This window comes from Molossus molossus, unplaced genomic scaffold, assembly GCF_014108415.1.
Source record: "Molossus molossus isolate mMolMol1 unplaced genomic scaffold, mMolMol1.p scaffold_m16_p_10, whole genome shotgun sequence".
In the NCBI taxonomy this organism is placed as follows: domain Eukaryota; kingdom Metazoa; phylum Chordata; class Mammalia; order Chiroptera; family Molossidae; genus Molossus; species Molossus molossus.
This window is the reverse complement of record NW_023425345.1, coordinates 13,920,433-13,945,567: the sequence shown is the minus strand read 5'-3', so window position 1 is coordinate 13,945,567 and position 25,135 is coordinate 13,920,433. Positions and strand designations below refer to the sequence as shown.

At 36.1% G+C, this 25,135-nt stretch overlaps 1 protein-coding gene across 11 annotated transcripts in view; it reads left to right on the top strand.

The window, feature by feature from the left end:
• Window positions 1-25,135, top strand: part of LOC118623992 (PARP1 binding protein) — a 62,192-nt gene that overhangs the window by 21,495 nt on the left and 15,562 nt on the right. For 8 of the 11 annotated variants that reach the window (XM_036251874.1, XM_036251872.1, XM_036251871.1 and 5 more), the window contains 5 exons: window positions 4,463-4,633; window positions 5,691-5,845; window positions 17,872-18,055; window positions 21,012-21,190; window positions 23,705-23,786. In XM_036251874.1, coding sequence (XP_036107767.1) covers window positions 4,463-4,633; window positions 5,691-5,845; window positions 17,872-18,055; window positions 21,012-21,190; window positions 23,705-23,786 — 771 coding nt within the window. The remainder of the gene's footprint in view (window positions 1-4,462; window positions 4,634-5,690; window positions 5,846-17,871; window positions 18,056-21,011; window positions 21,191-23,704; window positions 23,787-25,135) is intronic. The other 3 variants (XM_036251877.1, XM_036251876.1, XR_004958318.1) reach the window with 2 other exon arrangements.

Here is a 25,135-nt window from a genome sequence, read left to right as displayed (position 1 = left end):
CGAACCAAACCCAAGACTCTCTGGTCCACAGGCTGATGCTCTAACCACTTATCATACTGACCAGGACGCCATTTCTCAATAAACAAGAGCTTTGTCCTATCAACTGGGATGAAGTACAATTCCCTACAAATGGCAGAGTCATTACTTAATTCTTTCTCTTTAATTACCAGTTTAGGAGTTGGTGTAATAGTTATGTATAATATCAGAGGCAAATTTTATATATATATGTGTATATATATATTTTTTTTAAATGTATCTTTCTCCTTTTTTATGTAGGTGTATATATTGGTAAAGACTCATGGAATTTTATTTATTTAGAGTTTTGAAATTAATTACAATCATTAACCTTTGATGCTAAAATGGAGGGATCCCCTTCAAGCTACCTTCTGTATCTTTTTTACATGCCCTTTTAAACTTTTGAGCATTTTCCCCTTTTTGGTCCAAGAAAATATTCCAAGTCCACCTTTGAATGCTTTCTGCTAAGATTTGTGATTCCTTTTAGTGATTTGTAACTATTTTCTCTTGCTTGAAATGAATGTTTCACTTATATTCTGCTTGTTTTTTTTCTCCTGCCCTATATCTTGACAACGTGCTTACTAAATTACCTGGTCTTTTCTCCATGGTACTCACCAAGTACATTCATACATCAGGAGAGTAGATCGGTTACAGATCTGTTCTTTTTGATCTATCTTACAGGCTCTGCTGGGAGGAAACAATAATTGTTATTGTGCCTTTTAATTAAGAGGAATGAACTAATTTGTACATGTAAAATGACCTAAGCTTTTAGAGTTTTGGCTTACAGATATAAAACATTATCTTAAAGGTATACCCGTGAAAAAGGACTGTAGTTTATAGAAACCAATGGGTCTTTGTTATAAGCATATAGTTTTCTCATTTAAAAAGCAATGATAGTTTCACTGTGTTAAGCCTCTACTTTTTACATTTTGCCTTCTTGGGTTGTATTTTCCAGGAGAATTTTATCTACTAGTTAGCTGATGGATTAGATTTTATGAGGGCTATTAAAGTAGCAGCCATCCTCTCAGCCATTTTTCTGTTCCTTGCAGACTTCTAATTTTTTTTTGTTTTTACAAAGTATTTTTGGAAGGCAATATATTTCTTTTAAAATTCCAAAGTAACATTTTGGGCTCCAGTCTTGCAAAGCTCTATTTTTACCACCAAATGTGCTTACTAATGCCATACAAGAGTCCTCAAATAGGTGATTTGAATGAATTTGAGAAACAACGTTTTTGTTCCCCTCTTTTATTTTGCTTCATTTTGTTTTTCTTAAGGTACTAACCTATTGCTGTAGAAATTCTGAAGTAATGAAGGGAAAAATCCAATAAAGGCCCTAAAAGAAATATTTTACGAGTATATTAGTTTTAGTCCAACTTTCTTTTAGTCATTATATGTAATTTATGTGTTGGCAAAGAAAGTAAAAATATACCTGTATAAATTGTTAATCTTCTTAATTTAGAAAAACTGACTTCAAATCGAGATTCAATATCTGCATTTCAGTAATAATTAAGGGATAGGAAAAGAAGTTTGGAATTTTCAGAAAGCTTAAAATTGTTCAACTTCTAGACAAACATTGCGAATACTTTGTGGTATGGATAGAATCAGTTTATTAAATAAACAGAACAGTATCTTTATTTTCGGTATTTTGGTAAAAGCTTCAATCTTGTGGATTTTTTCAATTTAGGTCCTTGCTTCTGGACATCATAACTGTATTTATGTGGAATACTTTTCCAGAGAGCCTCTTTAAAACCTACTTGCAAATACAAGAGCAGGGAAACCATAACTGCCATGTTATCTGACCATAATGATAGGGACAGATTTCTAATTACAGCCATGAGTTAAAAGAAACACTCTAACTGTGAGGACTCCAAGATGTTTTTCCCTGATGTTTGCCCAGCATCAGAAGGACTAAATTTGCCACCCTTAAAGAGCATGTTGTAGATGTGGCAGTTTAAGATCTGGTTTTGGACCCAGTAAGGATCAGATATATACCCACTGATCAATCTTTGTTCTTTTGGGACAGTAGAAGCACAGTGAAACTAAATGTAGTTTTATGAATTAAATGTAGAAAAAGTAAACAAGTTTCTTATTACAGTGTGAATGTCACTGTTTTTCTGCCTTGATTTTTGTCAAATTGTGTTACTCTTCCCAATGTCAAAGGAATAAAGAAGAGAGATGTTTTAGACATACTATTGCACTGTGAAGTTAAAATGGAAATTTTTATATTATAGATTCACATGAAGAATTGTGATTTTCTGTGAAAGTTAAGATAAAAGGCACTTTGAAATATAAACAGAAAACTATGTTATATATTAGTCTATAAAACTTGAGGACAGATTTTAAAGATTATCTTAATTCAATTATACCTCAAAGTACTTTTCTTTTTAAAGCAATGCAGTGAAAGCATATGAGCACTTATTTGATCCCAAGTAAGTTTTTATTCATAGTTTCAATTTGTAAAGATCTAAAAGGGCCAAATTCATTTATTAATTTTTCTTTCATTCATCATTGAACAAAAATTGATTGAGAATCTATTAACAAAAATGGATTGATTTCCTAATATAACGCCAATCTCTTTTATACCCAAAGGATCCATAATTTGCTCTCATGGAACTCATAAAGTAGTGGAAATATTAAGAAAATAAACAATATTAGAAAGTATTAAAATCTATGCAGAGAATTATGTAATGGACGGATATGCAGAGTTATAATAGGGTGATACGGGAGTATGTGAATGGCTGGCTACTTTATATTGGGAAATGAGGGAACCGCTCTGCAAAGGTAATAAATGCTAGTAAGAAAAAAAGTTGGCAAGGGTGTGAAGAAAAGGGGACTCTAGTACACTGCTGGGGGAATGCAGACTGGTGCAGCCACTATGGAAAACAATATGGTGTTACCTCAAAAAATTAAAAATTGAACTTCCATTTGACCCAGTGATCCCACTTCTAGGAATATACCCTAAGAAGCCTGAAACACCAATCAGAAAGAATATATGTACCCCCATGTTCATAGCAGCACTGTTTACAATAGCTAAGATCTGGAAACAGCCCAAGGCTCCAACAGTAGACAAATGGATAAAAAGTAGTGGTACATATACACAACGGAGTACTATGCAGCTGTGAGAAAGAAAGATCTCTTATCCTTTGAGACAACATGGAGGGAACTGGAGAGTATTATCCTAAGCAAAACAAGCCAAGCGGAGAAAGACAAATATCACATGATCTCACTTATTTGTGGAATATAATGAACATAACAGTCTGAGGAACAGGGTAGACCTAGAGACGTGGAAATAGGGTACAGACTGACAATCCTCAGAAGAGGGGGTGGCGGGGAGGGAAGAGATAAACCATAGATCGTATATGCAGGTACACATAACCGATGGACATTGACAACAAAGCTGGGGACAGGGCGGGGAGGGAGGGTGAGGGGGGAATCAATGTGGGAAAAAGAAACATCTGTAACAAAAATAAATTAATTAATCAAAAAAAGGTTTTATAGAGTTGGTATTTAGACTTCATCTTTAATCAGTTTTGCTTAAATTATATTTTAAGTTCATATTTAAGGTAACCTTATCCTGTCCAATGAGGTTTTTTAAATTGACCATCTCTCATGTTTCAAGAATTGTTTTTCACATGAAATTTAAATAATTCAAAAGGGTGTTATCTTTAAAAGTGTTTTTAAGGTGTATTTGAACATGAAATATCCTTAATAATTACCTAAGAGACTTCCTAATGATTTGTATTTTTTTATTGCTACCTCTTCAACTCTCTTTATGCCCTGTTTTACCATTTGACTCTGAGGGACAAGTACAGTATATGAAAGAAGTGATGCCCATAGCAACTGTTCTCAAATATTAGGCACCTTGTGCTTGAATGGTCTGTAGCTCTGACCAGTTAACGTCAGTGTCAACTATCTGCTATTATTTGCTTAGCATTTGGTTGAATCTTTTCATTTTAATACTTATTTGGTTATTTGGTATCATCAAAGTCAGTATCTTAATAATTCTCCAAAAGATTAACCATATAATTTCACCCCTTGTATGTAGCCCTGAAAGGGGCATAGGACAAATTGTGCCAGTTGACGCATTCCCTAGGCTTCAGGGGGCTTCATTATTGGCTATTGTATAGTTGCAGATGTATGTGGGGGAATAGGCTCTGGCCTCATCAGAAATGCAGACTTTGGAGTGTATCTTATATATAATTTTCTAAGAGCTATTTTCCAATAATTATGAGAGAGGTATTTACTCATCTTTTTACTGCAGCAAGTTGCTTTTATGAGCAAGGATATGTTAATTGTCCAACTCAAACTTTCAGTTTGTTTGGCAGTTCTTTTCCCCAAAGATCTGAGTGAGATATTGTCATTGAATGATCATAAGTATTTTTACTGCATATAAAAAATTGTGGATTTAGAACAACTTTAATAAAGAAAATATTATTGTATTGTGTAGGTGAAGTTACTAGCAAAGAAAATTATCTACTCATATTTAAACCTGCTAGTGAATTCAAAGAATGACCTGGCTCTGGCTCATATTCTCAATGTTCCTGATAGAGGACTTGGAAGAGAAGCCTTCACTGATCTGAAACATGCTGCTCGAGAGAAACAGATGTCTATCTTTTTGGTATGGATATGTTCCATTTTCAAGATTTTTAAAATAAAGACTCTTTGAACAGTGGATCCATGTACCTTGATGTAGAATTCTTGTAACTATGATAAAATAACTTTTAAATTATTACTTTATGTCCCACCTCTGTATTTGAAAATCTATAGTGGTTTTATTTTTTTGCCATATCCTTCAAATTGAGCAAGGGAGACTTTCTCTAAAGGTTCGCTTTCCTACATGTATTCTGTAGAGTACTAGTCAGAGTCAAAAAGCCAGTGCTACACGCTTGTTGAATAAATGTTGCCAAGGGCAAGAAGTTCGGAAATAGTGTATACCTTTATTGGATATACATAAATTCATGTTTGTATTTCAAAATCTTTGAGAAAGTCCTGCCATAAAGAAATCTGTTTAAGTTAAACTTGTTATTCAGTCTGTTGTTTCCTAAGTTATTTTACCATGGGATTTCCCCTCACATTACTGAAATGTCATAGAATTTGTCTTATTTAAGGGTGCACTCTGGGAAATACTGCTATAGAATATCTTTTGGAGGAGGTGCTTTTATGTCTAGCCATCGGATGTGTATTTTTTATCATTGTAAAGGTGAGGCCTTTTGAACTACACATGATCAGATAATCCTAGGATATGAAACTAGATGGCAGTTAGTGATTGTGTAGTCTTAATCTTTGTTTTACATATAAAGAAGCTAGGCTTGGAAGAGTTGAATTAATTGCCCAGCCTTGAATAAATCAACATGGTTTACACTGAAAACTCCTTTGTTCCATGAAACAATGCCAATAGTTCATCTATATAAGAATATATTCATAAACCAATTCTTTATAGTCAGTGATATATTCTTGTGAGCATACTATGTCCTTAATATGTCCCCTAACCTTTGCTGGCATGAATTCTGCATGGCATCTGCTTCTTTGATTATTTACTTGGGAATCAAAGTGTGGTGTGAGTCACAAGAGTGCTTCACTTGTATAACCAGAATAATATAAATGTGTCCAGCTTAATAAATTGCAGTTTTAACTGAATCATTAAACATAACTAAATCTTTTGTTTTAATTGATAGGTGGCCACATCATTTATTAGAACAATGGAGCTTGGAGGGAAAGGGTATGCACCATCACCATCAGATCCTTTAAGGACACATGTGAAAGGATTGTCCAATTTTATTAGTTTCATTGACAAATTAGATGAGATTCTTGGAGAAACATCAAATCCAAGGTAATAACTTTTCATAAATTACAAATGTGTGTTATTATTCCATCTTTAAAACTTCACGGAATCAGAGGTAGGAATATAAGAGTTATTGAAAGGACCAATCATCAGACCAAATAGTAGGGAGAAGAAAAAATATCTAGGTGAATAAAATATAATCATGTGACCTGTCCTCCTAAATTTTTGCTTCTCTGTGATTCCAAAATTTTTGCCAAAGTCAAAAGACATGTTTAAATTAATTTTTTTTTAGAGAAGAAGGTTTACCGCTTGTCTTTATCTTGAAGAAACAGATTTTTTAGGACTGGGAATAACCTAATAGGTAATTTCCTTCAACTTTTAATTTAGCAATATAGGGAGCCCATATCCAGAATGAGTCAGAAAAGTAATGAAGAGATTATAAATTCTCTATTTTCTGCTAGGGTTTTTGTGTGTGTGTGTGTTTTTTTTGGCATTTTTTAATGCATAAATCTTTGATTCATCTGAAATTTGTGTTTATGTGATATTGGAAGTAAGAGATTATTTTTATAATCTGATAGATTTATTTATAGTATAGGTATACTGGATGGTGAGTAATTTTTAGATTAATTTACAGGGGCAAGGGTGAGTTATATATGCTGGCAATTGTGGTACATCATATTGATTTGGTTGGTATGCTATTGCATAGTACAAATAGCTGGTATTTATTGAATATTATGTATCAGACATTGTACTAAGCTCTTAATGGGGATTATCATTTGATTATTACAACAACTTTACTTGATAAATACTATATAGGTACCCAGTTTAGAGAGGAAGGAACTGAAACATGGGGATTAAGTAATTTACCCTAGTCATGTGGTTACTAAGTAGTGAAGCTGGGATCTGAACTCAGCCAGTTCATACCCTGGAGACATTCCCTTAATCACTGTATATTATTCCATGAAACTTCTTTCCATTTCAGGAATTCTAGGAAGAATTTTTTTTCAGGATTTTATTCTGAATTACATCCTTCTATCTTTTTATATGGATATCCATTACAAGGAAGTAAACTTGGAAGATGGTTTTGATGTGACTTACAGTCAATATCAGTGACATCTTCTGAACTCCAAGATTATATATTGGCTGATCTTCTGAGATAGCAGATGATTAAGTTTTAAAAGTACTTTATTTTTAAGAAAGCAATATACATATATTTTGATGAAGTCAGATGATACTACAGACTTGTAGTAAAAACACCCAAATTTTGTGTGTGTGTGTTTGTTATATATTTACCTCATTTAATGAAATTTCAATGCAGTTGTTTTTGATTTTTCACTTTAGACATTATCTATTAACTTCCTACCATGGAATATAAGAATCTGCAACCCACTCACTAGCCTCCCAACACTCCTTTCCCTCCAGATGCAGGTACACACTTCTCCTTCTTCTTGTATGGCTACACCAGTTTCAGGGTAAATCATTAGTTTATGTTATTATGAGCCTATAAATATTGTCTGTAGCTAAACTGTGTGATATACTGTGATTATACTTTTTTTGTACAAATTTTTGTTTTAATTGTCTACTTTTTTCTTTGTTTTCTGTATATCATCAATTCTTGGTCAAGTTTGTCAACAAAACCAATCATTTCTTCTTAATATTAGGTTATCTATTGGTTCCGATTTTTGCCCTTGAAGACATTTTTTAGGAACTCCCTCCATCTTCTTCATTCAGTCTGTACTTTGCTTGCTAGGCCTACTCACAGTGGTAGCCGTGAAGCTTCATCATCACCTTGGGAATTTTCTTTGCCTCTGCCTCGTTTCCTAGATCTCATGTCTTTAATTGGTAAATGCCTTGTTTTGCTCAAATAGCTTTCTGGAACAAAGTAAATGGGAGACAAACATTTTTCTTCTATTAAAAAGTATTTTTCATTCATTTACAGTTTACATTCAATATTATTTTGTTTTAGTTTTAGCTATATATCATAGTGGTTAGGCAATCATATACTTTACCTTTCTTTTGCTTTTTATTGAATTTATTGGGGTGACACTGGTTAACAAAATTATACAGATTTCAGGTGCATAATTCTACAACACATCAACTGTATACCCCAAGTCAAGTCTCCATCCATCACCATTTATCCCTCTTATTATTTCTTTTTTTTTTTTTTCTCGGGTGAGGATTTTTTATTTTTATTTTTTATCCTCACCCGAGGATATTCTTCCATTTTTTGTACAGATAGAGTGGGAGGGAGAGAGAGGTAGGGAGAGAGAGAGAGAAACATCGACGTGAAGGGACACATCGAGTGGCTGCCACCCGCACGACCAACCAGGGCCGGGGACAAACTGCAACCGAAGTACGTGCCCTTAGCGGGAACCGAACCCGCTAAGGTCTCTCCGGACCGCAGGCCGACGCTCTAACCGCTGAGCCAAACTGGCCAGGGCCCTCTTATTATTTCAAGTACCGACCTGGAACCATACATAGTTACTACAGTACTATTGACTATATTTCTTTCTTTTTTTAATTTTTATTGTTGAATGTATTACAGATGTTCCTCATTTTTCCCCCATTGACCCCCTCCTCCCCACTCCCACCCCCCTCCCACAATTTCCCACACTGTTGTCTCTGTCCATTGGTTATGCATATATGCATATAAGTCCTTTGGTTTATTTCTTCCCACCCCTCCACCCCTTTCCCTTTGAGGTTTGTCAGTCTAGCAATGAATTTGTACTTCTTAATCCCTTCACCTTTTTCACTCATTCCCCCAACCCCCCTCCCATCTGGCAACCAACAAAATGCTCTCTGTATCTATGAGAATGTTTCTGTTCTGCCTGTTCATTTTGTTTGTAGATTCCATTGTCAATAGATATGTATTCATTGCCATTTTGTTTGTTCATATATTTTATCTTTTTCTTCAAAAAGACCCTTCATTATTTCATATAATAACGGTTTGGTGGTGATGAACTCTTTAACTTTTTCTTGTCTGGGAAACTCTTTATATGGCCATTGATTCTAAATGACAGCTTTGCAGGATAGAGTAATGTTGGTTGTAGGTTCTTGCTTTTCATCACTCTGAATATTTCTTGCCACTCCCTTCTGGCCTGCAAAGTTTCTTTTGAGAAATCAGCTGACAACCTTATGGGAACTCCCTTGTAGGTAACTAACTGCCTTTCTCTTGCTGCTTTTCAGATTCTCTCTTTGTCTTGAACCTTTTGCATTTTGATGATGATGTGTCTTGGTGTGGGCCTCTTGGGGTTCATCTTGTTTGGGACTGTCTGTGCTTCCTGGACTTTTATGTCTCTTTCCTTCACCAAGTTAGGAAAGTTTTCTGCCATTGTTTCAAGCAGGTTTTTAATTTCTTGTTCTCGCTCTTCTCCTTCCGGCACCCCCAAGATGCGAATGTTGCCACGCTTGAAGTTGTCCCAGAGGCTCCTTACACTATCCTCATTTTTTTAGATTTTTTTTTTTTTGCTGTTCTGATTGGGCGTTTTTTGCTTCCTTATATTCCAAATCAATGGTTTGCTTCTTGGATTTACTATTGAATCTGTGTAAATTATTCTTTATTTCAGTTAGTGCCTCCTTCATTTCTGACTGCATCCATTTCTGACTGGTCCTTTTTTATGTTCTTCAGGCCCTCACTGAGTTCATTGAGCATCCTTATAAGCAGTATTTTGAACTCAGCATCTGTTGGGTTGCTTATCTTCATTTCGCTTAGTTCTTTTCTTGGCGTTTTGTTCTGTTCTTTCATTTGGGACCTGTTTCTTTGTCTCCTCATTTTGGCTGCCTCCCTGTGTTTGTTTCTGTGTATTACTTAACGAGAGGTATGGGGCTAGCTGAGACGAGATGCTGCTTGTTTGAAAGAATTTAGGAAAACCTGAAGCAGGATCCAAGACAGGCCAATCCTATGTTTATGCAACTGGCAACAGCTTGGGTGGGCCTGAAAGTTGGGTGGGGCGGGGTCTCAGGGAGTCAGCAGGGCGGGGCTACCAGTGTGAGCCAGGTTGCTGGAGTCCCAGATATGGCGGCTGTCTGCCGCCCCAGGGAAGGGCTCACCAAAGGAACAAAGGCCTCAGACAGCACGTTTGTCCCAGAGAAAGCCCCCTCTCCAGCCCTCACTCCAATGCCAAACAGCTCAGTTCTTCCCTGTGTGTCTCTGGCGCCCCTCGAGCTGCCTCCCCTCCGAGCTTAGAGGGAGAGAGTCCGCTAAGTCCGTGCGCCGGCCCTTTAGGGAGCTGCCTGGGGCTCCAGCCGCCTCAGCCTCCCTGAGCCTCAGTTCCTGCTGGTTTTTCCAGCCAGAAGTTATGGGGATTCTCTTCCTGGCACTGGAACCCTGAGCGGGGCACCTGGTGTGGGACGGGGCCCCCTCAGTCCTCAGGAAGGACCTTCCCAGCCGAGGTGTCCTCCTGATTTTTATCCGCCACACGTGGGTGTGGGACCAGCCCGTCCACCCGCCCCTCCTACCAGACTGGATGTGGCTGCTGCTTTAATTCCGTAGTTGTAGGACTTCATTCAGCTTGACTTGAGGCGGTTTTGATGATGGTTGTTTTGTAGTTTAGTTGTAACTTTGATGTGGTTGTGGGAGGACGCGATACCGCGTTTACCTAGTTTACCTACCCGCCATATTGACCGGAAGTCAGGATTTTTTTTTTTTTTTTTTTTCGGAATCTTGACTATATTTCTTATACTGTGCTTTACATCCCTGTGACTATTTCATGACTACCAATGTGCACTTCTTAATTCCTTCATCTTTTTCACCCAGGCCCCCAATGCTCCTTTCCCTCTGGCAACTATCAGTTTGTTCTCTGTATATACAAATCCATTTAAATTTTGTTTGTTCGTTTATGACAGATGTTTTTATTCTATTCTCACATTTGATTGTAGGTGAACTTACCATGTTTCATTTATCTCTCTACGGTTATTATCTTTCAACAGTTACTTAATTTTTAGTGTCTTCCATTCTGGGTAGTTAGTTACCACTTGTTCATCTGCTTTTCATTTTTCTGTCCTTGCATGATAAGTCTCTGCTATCATTGACTATTGTGTTTTCTCCCACTCTCTTTTTCTTTATGGATTTAAAAACTTTGTTGCCTTTTTATCATTTTATTGGAGTTTTGAGAGGGAGAAGATATAAATGCATATTTTCAATCCAATATAATTTATTATAATTAAATTCCCTGTGGTGGAATTTCTGGTTGCAGTAAGTTTTCAACCGGGTAGAAGTACAATTATAATGTACATTTGTGCAAAAGGGTAGAAGTACATTTTAGAGATAAGTAGGGTGTGAGACTTATCTTCATATAATATCTTAAATTCTCAGTAACTTAGCAGCCATTTATTTTGATTATTCTATCTGGTCATAATGAGTAATCATTTTATGTTCCAGGGAAGACACTGAAGGCGTGAGTGTCTAAATAGTGGGTATATTCAAGTGAGTGTCAAAGTAGCCCAAATGAGCAATCTTTTTTTCTTTACGGTGACTTTTTGCATATATTAAGTATATTTTCATTTCATAATTTTAAAAAGTGAAGTTATTAAAAACTAAGAGCATATATACTACTTATGCAACAACAGAAGGCTGTATAGAGGAAAGGACAGTTGACCTAGTTTTGGGGAGCAGGGATAGAGTGTCAGGAATGCTTACCTGGATGGCTGTTACAGTTGAGCTTAATCTCGAAGGATGAACTTGAAAGAGTTAGCTAGTTATGGAGCACGAGGGTGAAATGAAGCCCAGGCGGGGAGAAGGCATATTCCCGAGTGGGCACTTTGTGGGTAACCTGTTGGGACATTGTTTCACTGGTTCTTCATTTTGTCTTATAGTTTCAACTTCCTCTTTTACTCATACTTTAGCCATAGTCGATAGAGATTTTAAAGAAAAATAACAATCCATCTTCCTTTTTATTTCCTTCTCCTTCCTTTTATAGCTCAAATTCTTGAAAAAAAGATCTTGTTCTTCATTCCACTTCCCAATTTCTAATGACTTATTATACATTTCTCCCTACACTGTCAGCTTGATTGCAGCTTGTTGGTGTTCTCCATGAACATTCCCTAGCCTAGCACAGTCTGGCACAGAGTGGGCACTCAGCACGTAACTGTCTGGACGTAGTTGTTTCACACTTTTCTATTCTATTGAAGCTATTCTGCTAAGATCACTATTGATCTTCAGGTTGTTGTAGTCTTTGGTCTCCTTTGAGTCCTCAAATTTGATACTTTTCTCTCTTTCCTCCATAAATTCTGAGATTCCATTCTTTTATTTTCTACCTGCCTCTCTGAGTGCATATATGCAAACTCCAAATCTATATTTCAGTGAAATAGAAACCTCTTTCCTGAATTTCAAAAATACATCTTTACTTATATATAGTTTGTTACCTCAAAGGCAACTCAAACTTAACATATCCCAAATTAAATCTTCATCTTTTCTTGAAAACCTGCTTCACTCCTGGCTTGATGAAGCCTCTCTCCCTTCAGTCACCCAGGCAGAAACCTGGAACATGTCTCAAACTCCTTTTTCTCCTTTTCTATTCCTTCAGTCACCAAGATCCATCAGTTCTTTGTACTTAACATTTTTCGTATGGAAATACATTTTTACTGATTATAAATTCAGGTGTTTATAGTTAAAGGTATATCCCGCCCCCCCCCCCCCCATTTTTAAAAATTTATCTTTAGCCCTAGCTGGTTTGGCTCAGCGATTAGAATGTTGGTCCGTGGAACCAAGGGTCACTGGTTCAATTCTGGGTCAAGGGCATGTACCTGTGTTGCACGTTCGATCTCCAATCAGGGCTGTGCAGGAGGCAACCAATTGATGTCTCTCTCTCACATAGATGTTTTCTCTGAGTCTCTCTCTCCCTCCTTCCTCCCCTCCTCCCTCCCTTCCACACTATTTCAAAAGCAATGGAAAAATATCCTTGGGTGAGGATTAACAAAATAATAAATAAGTAAAATAAAATTTATTTTTATTGTTGAAAGTATTACAGATATCCTTTTTCCCCCCATTGACCCCCTCCATCCCAGTTAACATTTTTTTATATTCTTTCCCATCTCTATTCCTAAAGCTACTATCTTATTTCCATTCTTTACACTGCCTGTTTTCAGATTTTCACGCTTTCTTGGCTGGATTTTTTTCTGACTTGTTGTCTACCTCCAATCTTGAGTTGCCCTATCCTCTTGCCCTCACTTCTGACAATGAACTTTCTGAAACAGCAAATGTTACTTCCGTGATTAAAATCCTTTAAAGATTCAAAATAAGGTATAGAATAAATCTCCAGAAACCTCAGTATGATGTACAAATTCTACGCACTCTTACTCCTGCCTATTTATCACTCTGTGTCTCAATGTTAAACCTTAGAGATAAAAATGTATTTAACTCTTGTAACCGAGGATGTGTTTGTACAATTTGTCTTATTTTTTAAAATGTTTTTATTGATTTTTTTAGAGAGAGAGGAAGAGAGAGAGAGATAGAAACATCGATGTGAGAGAGACACATTAATTGACTGCCCCCTGCGCACCCCTACTGGAGATCGAGCCTGCAACATGGGCATGTGCCCGCATCAGGAATTGAACTGGGACCTCTCAGTCCACGGGATGATGCTAAATCCACTAAGCCACACTGGCCGGGCTGTACTGCTTGTCTTATAATAGGGTGGGAACCACAGTAATCTTTGAGTCCAAAGAAGGATGGGGAATAGACTGACAGGGAAGTCCAAGAATCCATTCTCACACTCACCTCCCCAGTGCCAGATTTTCATTTGACCATCTTAGCTATACTTTGGCTGCATTTCTACCCTTTGCCAGTAGGTGCCACCACAAAATGCTTACTGTATACTTTCACCTGAAAAAAAGGTTTCTGATTTCATGTTTAAAGTAGTTGTTCAAATGCTTAACATTCTATATTTCAAGTTATTACCTGACTCTTTAATGGCACACCTAAATTTTATATGTGGGACTAAATAGTATGTATTTATAGAATATTAAATCTGGTTGAAATTATCCAGTCTAGAATCTCATTTAAATATATTTCAGGAACATTTTGATGCATTTTATGTAGAACCTTTAATTATATTTAATTATTAAAGATACAATTTTTAAAAATCCTCACCTGAAGATATGTTTTTATTGATTTGGGAAAGAGAAGAGGGAGAGAGAAACATTGATGCGAGAGAGAAACATTGATCCATTGCCTCCTGTACATTCCCCGACTAGGGGTTGAGCCTGCAACCTAGGTATGTGTCCTGACTGGGAATCAAACCCGAAACCTTTTGGTGTATGGGACGATACTTCAACCAACTGAGCTATCCGGCTAGGGCTAGAGATATAATTTATTTTAGCAAATAGCTATCAAATTCATGAAGATGTTGAGACAAAGCCAGTCGCTCTTGATGGTAAAGAGAATTTGTAATTACATTAAAGTATTACCAATCATTTGTCTTTATACTGCTTATTGTTCTCTTATAGTCACTGTTCTGATACAAGCTTGGGGATTTTGTGTTTTTCCTCACTAGCTTCATTTTTCTCTTTCTGCTATAGGGCTCTGATGTGGTGCATTAATAGCCAGGAGCTGCAGTTTACCTTTCTCACCTAAATTCTCCTATTGATGTTTATCCAGCCTAGTCATAATGTATCTTCTGGGAAGCCTTCCTGAATACCTCCTTGTTCTCTGTCCCTTCCTACTCAAGCTCTCTCTATACCTTTAGTATCTCATTGTATCATATGATCAGTTGTGACCTTTTAAAGAGAAAGATTTTATTTATTTTGTATCCAGGAGTTTCTAGGCTTTAGAAGTAAGTGTTTGAATTAAGTCACTGTGTGCTGAGCAGATATTTGAAAGTTAATGGTTGACTAGTACATAGTGCGTGTGTAGCAACAGACTAGTCATGACACTGGTGCTTGGGGTATTTTATCAGGGGTCAAAATATTGACCTTGACAAGTACCTTAAATACTAGTTTTACACATTTTTTTCCCTAAATAAAATACAATCAGTGAATTACACTATTTTTTAAATTTAGTGTATTTGTTCCTGTGGAAAAAATGAGAAAAGGGAGGCCAAGGTGACTTTAACTAATATCATTTAAAGCTTTTGTTTGTTTGCTTTTATTGTTGTTGTTGTTCTTATAATTAACTAAGACCCTCTTTCATATTTTATTATCCTTTTGAGTATTTTCCAAAACTTTTCCACTAGAGATTAATTCCCAGAAAGAATACATAATGTTGTGCTTTCATTTTGGCTATGTTTGATCCAATTACTTTCTGTGTATTTAATGGAAAATTAGGGAAAAACTAACTGAAAAAGAAAATGCCTGTATACATAAAAAAATGCTTCAAGTCTGCTGATTATCGATGTATGACAGACGAAGTCAGCTGAGTGACCCCCCCCTTGACAATAATTAATAATGCTGGATAACATTTTTAAATGCTTCTTAAATACATTTATGAACAGGCAAATGCATTGAAAATACAGACAAAAACTAGGGGAAGGAAGAAAGTTAGAAAAGGAAGTCAAGAAGGCAAGCCAGCTTTTATTCTAAGAGTATTTGCTGAATTTGGTGATTTGAAGAGTGTTCTTATAGCCACCAAAGTCTGAGGGGACAAAGCCCAACGACTTCCCAAGGTGAGGAGTCTGTTAGGACATATCAATCTTACATAGCTACCCCCTCAGTGTAACATGAATTAAGAATAATGGTTTTAACCTGATAAAGGGTTTCTGTGAAAACATACTTAATGTTAAAATATTTTAGCATTCTATTTAAGATTTAGGACAAGACAAAAATTCTTTCTCATCATTTCTTTTCAACATAGTAAGTATTAGATGTCCAACTAACTGTAGTAGGGCAAGAAAAAGAAATAGGAGATAAAAGCACTAAAAAGGAAGTGTAACTCTAATTGATGTTATGATGATATATGTAGAAAATTCCAAGAATCAGAAGAAAAAATATTAAAATTAATAGAGTTTATCAACAATGCTGGTCACGAGGACAGAAAACGAAAAGCAATTGTATGTCTACACCATCACCACATAGAAAATGTTCAAAAGTAGCATAAAAAATAGAAAGTACCTAGAATAAATCTCATAAAAGCCATACTAGCTTCTTCCCCCTTGGAAGTTTCAGACTAATTTGAGAGTCAACCCACGCTTTGCGCCCTGATCATGGTACTATTAGAGAGTTCTGTCCTCAGGAAAACCCCACTGACACTGCGTGGTTCCCACTCACGGCTTCCGGCTTTCCACTCATGCTCTTGCTTGTTCCTCTTTGGGAGAGACGTTGGGTGGTACTTGGAGATTGCCTCCTGTTCCTGCCAAGCTCAGGGTATCTAGAATCCAGTGGATCCCCCCTAAGTACTTTTGTATTGCAAATAGTAATAATATGGACCTTAGTAAAATATATATTTTTTGTCTTAAGTATTAAAAACTTGAAATTGTTATATGTGATGGTCAGTTTACTCAAACCCACCAATCATCCCTTCTGTAAGCCAAGAGTAACTGAAGATTGTAAAATACATTTCCTTTTGCCCTAGCCAGGTGGCTTAGTTGGTTAGAGTACGCCAAAAGGTGTGGGTTCGAGTTCCGGTCAGGGCACATATCTAGGTTGTGGGTCTAGTGGGGACGCATATGGGAGGCAACCTGTTGATGTTTCCTTCTCACATGGATGTTTTTCTTTTTCTCCCCCCTTCCTTGTTTCTCTAAAATCAATAAATATATCCTTGGGAGAGGATTGAAATATATATATATAGTTCCTTTCTTGAGCTAATTTTTTCCTGAAATGTTTCCCAAGCTTGTCTAGTCGTAAGAATCACCTATGGTACTTTTAAAACAATGCAACTATTTAATGTCCTTCTCTGGAGATTGTGATTCAATAGGGTGGGGTCTGGAGCTGATCTTTTAAACTAATGCTTAGTACGATTCTGATGATCAGGCAAATTTGGGAGACACTGATCTAATGTACTATTGCACATTAAGTCTCTAATTTTTTTCTAACTTTCCTTCTCTATTTTGACCAGCTATTTAAATGTGAACAATCATATTTCCAGTCATCGTTAGGGAACTTGGCTTGTTCCCTAAAACATAAAGTATGGCAATGAGGCAGTGAGGATGAAAACTTTAATTCATAATTTCCCTTCTGGCACTATAAAATTTGCAGAGAGTTGAAATAGCGTACCCAAAGTAGAAGGTGGGGGAGCTGCGAGTTGTGCTCAGGTTGTCTGACTCCACACAGATCACATCCCTTCTCATTCGGCACAGTGCAGCCTTTCTGCCGGGCTGGAGATCTGACCTCGATAAAAGCCCCTTTCTACAGTCGGACACCTCTGATTTCTTTATGTAATGGACCCAAACCCTTTCCTCTGTACATTTCTCACCTTGGTTTTAGGTCTGCTTTCTAGAGCAGGAACTGCAGCTCACATTTATTCAGGTTCAGCCTTTGTATAAAGAAACAATTGAGTTCAGGTTTTTAAAAACACTTGTCTGGTGACTGTAATTGGTCCAGTCTCTGGTTTGCTTCAGATCAGTATTAACTAGCTTGCTTTCCTCTTTCATGTAATGACACTTCTCATGTTGTAGTGCAATAGTGTGTTCCAGGTCAGTCTCCTTCCTTGCCACCTCCTTCCTAGCTCAGAACAGTGTATATTCTTGGATAAGCTATTTAACCATTTTGAGACCCAGATTTCTTTGTGATTTAAAGGTAATACCTACTGAGTTGGTTTTAAGTTTAAAGTGATGTAGGTATTCATTGAGAGGTATCTCTTGCTACCTTACTTGCATCTAAAGGTACATATTTTAAGTATATTGTGTGTATATAACTGCATCTGAATCTGTCATCATATACAGCTAAAGTATTTCCCTTTAGCTTTCAAATCAAGGAAGAAGTAACTTACCTTGTTGAAATGATTTGTTTTTAGAAAAAAAAACTTTAAAATTTTGCTTCTAATGGTTCTCATCCTTTTCTTACATGTACTACTGTTTGATTTTCAAGATCAAAGCCACATTCTTTGAAAAGTGTTGATTAACTGTGAGAATTATATTTTCAAGCTTAGGAGCATATTGTCATTTCTAATACTATTATAAAGGCCATCTTATTTCTATTTTCAGTATTGCAGGGGGTCGGATACTCTCAGCGATAAAGATGCAGCTGATTAAAGGCCAGAACAGCAGGGATCCTTTTAATAAAGCAGTAGAGGAAGTTGCTCAGGATTTGAATTTGAGGATTAAAAATATTAGCAGTTCTCAACAAGGCGATGTAGCTGTTAGCACCACTGACATCAGTCCTGCACGGGTAATGAGTTTTTTACATTTTATTATCCCTCTATATAAAATTTTTCTCTTCTATTTGTTGTAGAAATGGTTTGCTATTGATACTTAAGTCAGAAGAGTGTGTTTCCTGTGCTATATTGTTGAAAATTTAAGTTTCTCAATAGGATTATGTAGGATTATCTTTGTCTTGGATAAATCATAACATCTGTGGATCAAATTATTTGTATTTGTTAAAAAGTAGGGCATTGGATAATCTTCAATATCCCTTGGAGCACTAGCTATTTATAATTCTTGATGGATACTAAGGTGTGCTTTCATATCTTTAAATAATTATTCTAGAAAATAATTATTTTCCCATTTACTCAGATATAAAATAAGAACTTGGTTTCTGTGCTTCTGACCTCAGTGCTAGGAACTCTATAGAACAGCAACAGAAATGGTTTCTATTCAGTAGTTTATTTTTCTTTTGTACAATTTTCTTTTTATCTCTGTGATTTCTTATTTTCTATCTCCGTGGCAGCATGCTGTGAACATTAGGAATTTCTCCCGTACTTAAATATTTTAACTGTATACTCCTAGAACATTCACCTCTTTCTCTCTCTTTTTTAAATAGACTTTTGAATAACTATAGTATTGTAGGAACAATTAACTACCATGTTTTTAACTCTAAAACACAATTTTGGAGTATGTGTTAAAATATATTTGTTACAGTTTAATTATTCAAGTAACAAAAGCCCCTTTTCATTAGGTGTGATTGCGATAGCCAATGTGTGAAGAAAGATTTTTGCTTATTTTTTATTACTTATTTATTCACATCCCTTGGGGAGTATTTATTAATTTATTTTTGTTAGAGGTGTTTCTCCTTTTTCCCCCATTGTCATTCTCCTCCCGATGCCCCCCCACCCCCCGCCCGCTTGGGGACTATTTTTAAAATTTTTTAAAAATAACAATGCATGTTTTTAGATTAATTTGATGGGAGAGATGCTGGGTTGTTCCCCATATATCCCCTGTGTGTTAACAGTTCCTGTGACTAGCTTGGCTCAAATGACAACCAGGTTATTACGCTCAGTATAATTCAGGAATTGTCACAACTCAGATAATTAAGAGCATCAGTCTTTCTCATTTGCAGTCACAAGAAATACAAATGCAGATAACCTAGTACTTAATTGTTTGTTTTTAACCAAATCAGAAATCATTGAAAAATATAAATCAATAATTCTCAGTGAAGTTAGTATTAAACAATATGGATTTATCTGGTGCTAATGAAAAATACATATATTAAGCACTGGATTGTGATAGTTCATGGGTTAAAATGCAAGTGTAGGTATACGTTATAGTTCACTGGTGGCCTGAGCTTGAAACAGCCAAGTAGAGAAAGGTGAAGACCTTGTTGGTGAAAGCTGAGGAATGTCCCAGAAAGGGCAACCTGGATATCTAGGCACAATGTCTGGCACCCCTATTGGTAAGGCACTGTAATTACCCGTTTTTTGTGTTTTGTTTTTTATCCTCATGCATTCATCTTCAGATAGAGCAGGAGGGACAGAGGGTGGAAGAGAGAGAGAGAAACATCAATGTGAGAGAGATACATCAAGTAGTTGCCACCTGCACGACCCCAACTGGGGCCTGGGACAAACTGCAACCAAGGTACTTGCCCTTAGTAGGAACCGAACCTGGGACTCTCTGGTCCGCGGGCCGACGCTCTAACCGCTGAACCAAACAAGCTAGGTCTATATTTACCTGTTTTACCATTGATTTAACTGATGCACATTGAGGTTATGCAATTTTCCCAGACTTAAACAGCACACATAACTAGTAAGTTGGTATCCAGATCAGGCTGTAATGCCTTTAGAGTCTGTGCTTCCGTGTATCTATATATAATATTTTATTATCATATATTTTTTATTCTTCTTCTATCTGGTCACTAAGTTTTTCCAGCTCTCCTCTTTTAATCTGGTTCTTCTGTATCTCCACTGCTATTCTTTTCCTCAGCTCTAAGCTGGACTACTAGAGTCTCTTACTATGTTGTCCTGTCTTCCGATTTAGTAATCTGATTACACTGGATTATATTTTACACATTGCCATCATTTTTCTAAAATCTAAATAGTATTGTTTTATTTCCTTGCTTAATAAACCAAGAGATTTTTAACTGTGTAACAAACTAATAATACCTCTTTGCCTGGTACACAATGCTTTCCCAGGCTAGTCTCACATGACTCCCTCTGTTATACTGTTCTTCTACCTGGTTCCTGAAAGTACTCTTCTCTCTCCTGTCCCGTTTGTGTCTCCTCCTCCATGAAGTCATCCTTGATTTCAGGGTAAATAATCACTCACTACCTTTTGTGTGCTCTTATTGCACTATGTATCCATTATGTTAGAAATAGCACTAACACTGTGTAATGCAAATAAGTTTACTTATTTTATCAAGGAGACTGGGTTCCTTGTGGCAGTGGTTTTTACCTTGGTAGTCTTAGCTTCAAACACAGTGCTTGGGACTCAGTATGTACTTATCAATGATTGCTGAATGAATAAACATCAACTAGTTTTTCAGTTTTGCATTTGAGTAGATCCTTACAGCCATCTGTGGGGTTGGTGTTTAGATCACCAGAACCTCATCTCTCTTGGGTATAAGGGAGAAAAAATACTCGGAGAGGTTAAGTCATGAGGCTGAGGCCACATAGCTAGGGAGTAGCTAAATATTCTGACTTAAAGCCTAATGTTCTTTTGACCAGAACCTAATGTCTTCCTCTTTGATGATACTATTTTAGATACTATATTTTTGTATTCTTTTGTGCTTCTAGAAGTTGATAAGATTGATTTTAGCGTGGCTTGAGGGAGAACTATTCATATGCCTGAAAGCATGGCCAATGTTTCATTTACAACAGAGGGGGAAGGAGAACAGTGGCACATGAAATGGAAAAGAGTGGTGATTGACCCAGCTGGGTGATTGTAACATTTACTCACAATTATGTTTGCTCCAGCCAAAATCTAATGCCATAAACCATGGTACTGCATACTGTGGCAGAGATACTGTGAAAATTTTACTAGCTCTTTTGGATGAAGAAGCAGCCAGTGCTCCTACCAAAAACAAAGCAGAGCTTTTATATGACGATGAAAACACCATTATTCATAATGGAACTTCTATTCTTACACTTTTCAGGTAAGTAGTGTGGAACTTATTTGTATGTGAATGTTAACTCTAGTGTATAAAAGGAGTTTTTGAAAAAGCACCTCATTAATTATAAAACAAATACCGTGCTATGGTAGGAAACTTGGAGACTGTAGAAAAGTATGAAGAAAGAAAACCAAAGTTAGTTAAAAGGAAATTGAACACTTGCAGTTATATATAAAAAGGTAGTATTTTGTAAGTATGACAGGTGTTTTTTTTATTTTAGTTCTTGTTTTTTTGTTTTTGCTTTGGAAATAATTTGCTTTGCTATGTGTGTCAAGAACGTTGCCAAATGTTTTCATTTATATTTTCTCAACCCTCATAGCAACCTCTTTTAATAACATCTTCACTTTATAAGTGAAGAATTAGAGGCTTGAGAGAGGTATTGAGATATTAACTTGCCTAAGACAGCTAAGTTAGTAAGTAGCAAAAGTGTCTTTCTTGAAGCCCGAGGTCTCTGCTCCCAGGACTGTGCTATTCTGCCTGAGAAAAGGAGTGAGCACAATACCATTGTCCTTTGGAACTGACATTTACCGGTTCTACCTCACATCGTGAAGAAAAATGCTAAGTTAGTGTCGGTATTTCGTGCAAGACATTGATGCTGTCCAGTTTTAACAATAGTTAGGTCAAAATTGAGTAGGTTGATGATATTTTTAATTAATGAGCATTCATTTATACAAACATTAAAAATGGTAGAACAACCATTTAAAATTGTATTTTGTACATTGTGGAGAAATTTTACAAAGTCATCTTATTGTTTGACCTGTTCTATTTTCTGCTTGATCTACTTTTTAGAAATCTAATTTTAGTCTAAGATTGTTCATATACATCCATGCATGAGTGCTTCATGCAGTCTCTTTTCTGTTTAAAGAGAAACATTAACGATCTCTAATTCAGTTTTGTCTTGTAATTCCTTTAACTTTTGTCTTCTTCACCAGATTCCCATGATTATTCTTTTATATCTAGATATAATATAATTCTTTTGCATTCTGTCTTTAAAATACCCACATATTTTCCCAACACTGGAAATTTATTTTATGAATGATTTATTTGTACCTTGTGTTACAATCCTAGAAATGAGTATAAAGAAAAATGAATCTTTTTCTTCTTCTTCTCCTTTTAACCTTCTCTTTAACAAGGTTTGTTTTTTAGGTAGAAATATAAATGATATATATTTTCTCTCATTCTACCATTTTCTTAGATAAAGTTTTTTGTGTCATTAGAATATTTTTAAACAAAATTAATCCCCACATCTATTTTACAGAGGTATTTTTCTGTTTCAGTTATGTGGCCAAACACATTTTAATTGTTTACAGTTACCTTGGTACCTCCCATTGTCATTGTGCAGACAGGTACCCATCCATGATAAAGTAAATTTTTAATGTTCTCCCTTGAAATGATAAAATTGCCCTGGCCGATTTGGCTCAGCAGTTAGAACATCGGCCTGGGGCCCCAAGAGACCCGGGTTCGGTTCCTGCTAAGGGCATGTACCTCGGTTGCAGTTTGTCCCTGGCCCTGGTTGGTCGTGTGGGTGACAGCCACTCGATGTGTCCCTTTCACATTGATGTTTCTCTCTCTCTCCCTCTCTCTCCCTCCCACTCTACCTGAACAAAAAAATGGAAAAAATGTCCTCGGTGAGGATTAAAAAAAAAGAAATGATAAAATTAAGGACATTGTGGTGTATGAATATAAGTCAATATAAGGTGATAAACCATATTTTCTTAGAATAGACAATCCTTTATTCTTATATAATGACCTTTTGAGTCGAGGGGTTTATAACTCTGGCTCTGTGGAGCCAAAAATGAATTCTCGGGGAATCCAGGATTGTCTGGCTCTGAAGCTCCAGTGTCTGCTTCCCGCTGTGCCTTCTCTAACCCTTCTGGTTATAAGCTATACTTTTCTCTTTTGAATCCCACTGCTATGGCACTTATCCATTTTTATTTTGAATTTTAGTTAGGTGGATGTCTTATTATTCTTTTTAATTTTTTTTCTTTATTGATTTTAGAGAGAGAGGAAAGGAGAGGGGGAGAGAGAGAGAGAGAAACATTGATGAGAGAGAACATTGATCGGCCTCCTCCTGTATGTCCCCCACTGGGGATTGGGCCCACAGCTTGGGCATGTGCCCTGACCTGGAATTGAACTAGTGACCTCTTGGTGCATTGGGTCAATGCTCAACCACTGAGCCACACTGGCCGGGTGTTATTTTTCTTTCTTTGACTTCATGATGGCTGAATTCAGGGCCAATGAATGAATGAACTTTCTATTTTTCACAATATGTTATACAACACCTTACATATAGTAGAAGGTCAAATATCTAGTGGCTAAATTAATTAATCAAATTATTAATATTTAAAACTGTTAGAATAGGGATATTCTTATATAGTATTATAAACAACGAGATTCAGTAGTCTTTTATTATGTAACTGCTTTTGGATAGGGAAGGGGTAAAAACTAGCTTTAAAAGTGCTGTTTAGGTCTATAAATTTTTGCTTTATTTGAATGTAGGTCTCCCATACAAGTGAAGAATTCATTGGTGAAACCACTGGGAGAACGCATCCATAAGTCAATGGAAAAGAAAGAAATTAAGGTACAGTTTAATGTATCATCATGAAAATGATAGAAATTGTTTTATTTTTAGAAGACATATATAAAGCTGAGCTGGATATGGTTAAGTATACATTGAGTGTGAAACAGTAGGAATTAAGTGAACAATGAGTTATGACAATAGACATGCAAAAACTTTTCTTTTATACCATCTTGACTTATTCATTCCACTGGATCTGTGAAAAGGAAAGGAATAAACATCTGCTTCGATAAGTGTTCAAGAAATATCTGTTCATGAATGAAGGAGAAAATAAAGGAACATGTTTTCTCATGTACATTTCTATATCTTAGAGTCTTGAGACTGCATAATTTCAGTTTCATTCCTATCTAAAGACAGTAATGGCAGAATATAATTGATTGTAGATTGAGACAAGTAGAACATTTGACATTGTTCATTGACAAAAGCTGTGCTTTATGTTTTTATTTGGTTTAAATTAAGTTTTCCTGGTCTCATTTGAAACATTTGTGATGAAACATTTGTGCCTTGTTTTTTAAAGTGAAACTCAATCCTTACTCATTAGTTTATTCAACGTACATTTATTGAGTATCTACTATGTGTCAGGTACTCTTCTGTAGTGGGGAATTCATTTATTTAACAAAGTTTTCATGTAAAATTTACAGTTATCCTTATATTATCAAATAATTATTCATCTTGATACAACTTTGAGAACTATAATTTGTATGTTCTCTATATTCCCTATTGGAAAGGTAGTTCCAATTAGCAAAGCTTTTAGTTGTCATCTATATATGTCAATCCCATTTAGTTTATTTATATGTATTAATGAATCTTATCTTTCTGTTGATTATTAGTAGTTACTAATAACTAATACCTGTGGAATACATCACTGAGGATTTTTTGTTAATCGTCACTTGAGTAAATTTTTTCCATTGATTTTTAGAAAGAGTGGAAGGGAGGGAGGGATTGAGGGAAGGCAAGAGAGAGACAGAGAGAGAGAAACATTGATATGAGAGAGACACATCAATTGGTTGCCTCCCACACATGCCCAGACTAGGGCCAGGAATCAAACCTGCAACCGAAGTATGTGCCCTTACCCAGGAATCGAACCTGTGACTCTTCGTTGCATAGGCCCACACTCTAACCATTGAGCCGCAACAGCCAAAGCTATCATTGAATTTTATACAGTGTTTCTGTACATAAAATTTGTCAACTCTTTGTTATACCATAAGTACTTGTAGTTAAGGCATGAGATTTTTAAAAATACATTTATTCTTTGGACTTGATTAGAAATAGAAATGTAACATATAAATTCTTTAATTTTTTTCCTGCTATGGATACTGACAGACTTGAATACTTTCATTTACAGATCATTG